At 41.7% G+C, this 3983-nt stretch overlaps 1 protein-coding gene across 1 annotated transcript in view; it reads left to right on the forward strand.

The window, feature by feature from the left end:
* SARC_06148 (hypothetical protein) overlaps positions 1–3983 on the forward strand; it is a gene marked incomplete at its 3' end in the record, with an annotated part of 9072 nt that overhangs the window by 947 nt on the left and 4142 nt on the right. The window contains exons 2-6 of the mRNA XM_014299968.1: positions 371–521; positions 1669–1733; positions 2246–2339; positions 2767–2880; positions 3598–3703. Of these exons, the coding sequence (XP_014155443.1) occupies positions 371–521; positions 1669–1733; positions 2246–2339; positions 2767–2880; positions 3598–3703 (530 nt within the window). The remainder of the gene's footprint in view (positions 1–370; positions 522–1668; positions 1734–2245; positions 2340–2766; positions 2881–3597; positions 3704–3983) is intronic.

Consider the following 3983-nt stretch of genomic DNA (forward strand, 5'->3'; position numbering starts at 1 on the left):
ATATATATATATACATAATATATATATATAATATATATATATATATATATTATATATAATATATATATATACATATATATATATATTTATATATATATATATATACAAATATATATATATATATTTACATAAATACATATATATAAATATATATATACTGATTTGACTAAATGTCTTTTTGTTACCATATTTCCTTCTAATTAAAGAAATTTCAAAATGCGCGAATTTGAGTCAACCCAACCATATTGCAGCAAGTCTATTTCGTATTGATTCCTACAGTGTGTACACATAACACAGTAAACAGCTATGAACACTTCTTTTAATATATATATAGCCAACAAAACAGCTTGCTTACATCCTTGTTCAACAGTGACCTTCCTGATTGCGAGGTGCTTGACGCCTACGCACCCCCAACGCCAGTGATGATTGAGCACGAGAGCCAAGCGCAACAGCAAGAGAAACAACCGCACACACTAGACTCACAGTTGTCTCAGACGGCTACCGAGGAGGAGATGATGGAGGTATGATACTCTTAAGCACTTGGTTGTGAAGGGCATGCTCAGCGTAGAGTGAACCTGTTGGTGTGGCCACTTTTCAAGTTATAGGTGCACGAGTGTGTGTGCTCTATGTGTCCTGTACGTGTGTTTGTCTATGATATTAAGTAGTTGGTTGTGAAGGAGATGCTCGGCGTAGAGTGAACCTGTTGGTGTGGCCACTTTTTAAGTTATAGGTGCACGTACCAGGTGCACGAGGGTGTATAGTCTATGTGTTCTGTGCGTGCGTTTGTCTATGATATTAAGTAGTTGGTTGTGAAGGAGATGCTCAGCGTAGAGTGAACCTGTTGATGTGGCCACTTTAAGTTATTGGTGCACGAGGGTGTGTAGTCTATGTGTCCTGTGCGTGTGTTTGTCTGTGATATTAAGTAGTTGGTTGTGAAGAACATGTTCAGCGTAGAGTGAACCTGTTGGTGTGGCCACTTTTAAGCTATTGGTGCACGAGGGTGTGTAGTCTATGTGTCCTGTGCGTGTGTTTGTCTATGATATTAAGTAGTTTGTTGTGAAGAACATGCTCAGCGTAGATTGAACCTGTTGGTGTGGCCACTTTTTAAGTTATAGGTGCACTCACCAGGTGCACGAGGGTGTGTAGTTTATGTGTCTTGTGCGTGTGTTTGTCTATGATATTTTTCTCCCTGGTGATATGTATTGACATACCCACAGGTCACCTAAGAAACATCTCGCTATGTCTGTCCATCGGGTATACGGCCCTACAGAGCCAATCGCACAGTCGCCGGATTCCTGCCCAAAGTTAACAGGACCACGCGCACCTGGTCATTTGGGTTATGGTTCTAGCATTGTTGTATCACTCAGTGATCACCACTGCATCAGATTGCACCCGCATTGCCCACCCAAGACACGTTTCTATGTTTTAGGGTTTTGGGGTTTGTATCAGTGGCGGCCACTATTTCAAATCATAATACTCAATACGATCAGTATATCACGAGTGCATGACTTCACCCAACTGTACCCTACTTCTTCTAATACATGTGTGCGTGTTCAGTGTTTGACGGGGATTGTGCCTTGGGAAAGTATCACCTCCTGTCACCCTTTCAACTCCACGTGTTAACTAAACACAAACACCACATCAAACGCGTTCCAAAAAATCCGGCAGAAGACCGACAAGGACGCCACACGGCGTGGCAGGATTGCGCTAGAACTGCTCGCCACCGAAAAAACGTATGTAACGTAAACGGCCGAGTGAAGGTGGACGCAGGTTTTGTGCAAGTTTAGTGTTTGTAGACAGTCCATCGGATGCAGGTGGTGATATCAACACATGCGCGTTTAACATCGACAGACTCGGGGACTTAACATGTATGTAGACCCGATACTTGAAACGTATAATACAAACTTACACACTCTGTAGACACGTTGGGGTGTATATTGAAAATGAGGGACTTGGCATGCATATAGACCCGTTACTTGACAACACATGTAATACAAGCTTACAGACTCTGAAGCACATTGGTTTCAGACATATAGACTCGGGAATTCGGTTGCCTATAAACGGTACCTAGCAACGCGTACAATACAAGCTTACCCACTTTGTGCGCACGCTGGTTGTGCGTGGTGTACATATGAGCATCACAAAGCATATCTGTAGGTGTCTCTATTGAAATGTACATTTACACACATGGCTGTGTGTGTATATTGACAGAATGACATGTGACTGTGTGTATGGTGTATTGTAGGTATACAGAGGGTCTGCATATCCTGTTGGGCATATACAAGGCACGCATCATCCAATCGGCTAAGGGCAAAAGCTACGCCGATGCCGTCACAAAGGTACGTTTATCGATCTGTCATACGTTTTGAAGTTTATGTCTTAGGTCGTACACGTATACACATCTCTCCATGTGTTTGTGGTTTCTATGGTGATGTATAGGCTCGATCCCACCTTCATCCCGTTCAAAATTGGGTAGTTTACTACTGAAATATTCGGTGACGTAGGTGTGAATCCGGCACAGTTCCACATAAACGGGTATTGAATTGGCAGAAAAGAATGAATGATTCGACTATTACTTCGTCCACACACCTGTCGCCAACGCATTGCACCCCGTGACCCGGTCATCGGCCTCTTAGGGGCAGCCCTCTTTCGTGGTTTTGGGCCTAGAACCCTTTTTTGTCCCAGTCCTGGTCCTTTTTTCTGCGCGGCAGGTGCGGTGCGTGTGACTTATCACAACTGACAACTGGTCTGCCCACACCACTGTAGGGCGTTAATATTGTGCTGGGAAATGCGCACGATATGCTGGCTATCAGCGATCAAATGCAGGTGCAATTGGAGGCCAGGCTCAAACTCTGGGACACCCAGGCCCCAAAAGAGAGGGTATGGGACAGGGCAACCAGGCACTCCACAGACCATACCAACCCCACACGTGATAGGACAGTAGCGTGCATGTGCTATTGACGTTTAGGACAAACCACTCACTCAAACAAACAGCTGCAGATATATCAGACCCATTCACGTGTCACCAAACCTACGAGAAATGGGCTATAGGGAGAGAAGTGTGGATGTCAGTACAGAGCTTGCACAACTGTATCAATGTGTGTGTATGTTCTCCTGTTGTGGTGTGATAGACATAAGTATTAAGTACATATGTATATATATTTGGTATATAAGTATTTGTATAAAGTATATAAGTATATGTATTAAGTATATAAATATATATATTAAGTATGCAAGTACATATATTAAGTGTATAAGTATCTGTATTAAGTATTTAGGTATATGCATTAAGTATACAAGTATTTGTACTAAGTATATAATTATATGTATTAGATATATAAGTATATGTATTAAGTATGCAAGTATTTGTATTAGATTTAAAAGTATATGTATTAAATACATAAGTATACATGTTAAGTATGCATGCATATGTATTGAGTATACAAGTGCATACAGTTGCACGCTTACACACGCACTGGTCTGTCATCAGCCCAGACTGTAGCTGTCTGGTTGTGTGTATTGGCACCTCTTGCATCACTCACTCACTCACTCACTCACTCGCCTGTCTGCACTCTCTTCATAATAACTCATGCACAGATGTTAGGTGACATTGTATTGTCGTTCAGTCCCTTCTTTAAGATGTACACGCTTTACGCGCGCAATTTCGATGCTGCGTGTGAGCATCTAGACACCATGACTCGAGGTATGCCTATCACTGTGACATGTGACACGTGTCAACTGGGGGTGCATGACATGGTGTACGTGGCGGGACGTAAATGATAATGATAGTATGTGTATGTGATGGTACCAGTGATAGATTGTAAATGATAATGATAGTACGTGTATGTGATTGTACCATAATTGTAAATGATAATGGATGTGTAAGTGATTGTACCAGTGATAGATTGTAAATGATAATGATAGTATGTGTATATGATTGTACCAGTGATAGATCGTAAATGATAATGGATGTGTATGTGATT

Source organism: Sphaeroforma arctica (assembly GCF_001186125.1).
Source record: "Sphaeroforma arctica JP610 unplaced genomic scaffold supercont1.427, whole genome shotgun sequence".
Taxonomy (NCBI): domain Eukaryota; class Ichthyosporea; order Ichthyophonida; genus Sphaeroforma; species Sphaeroforma arctica.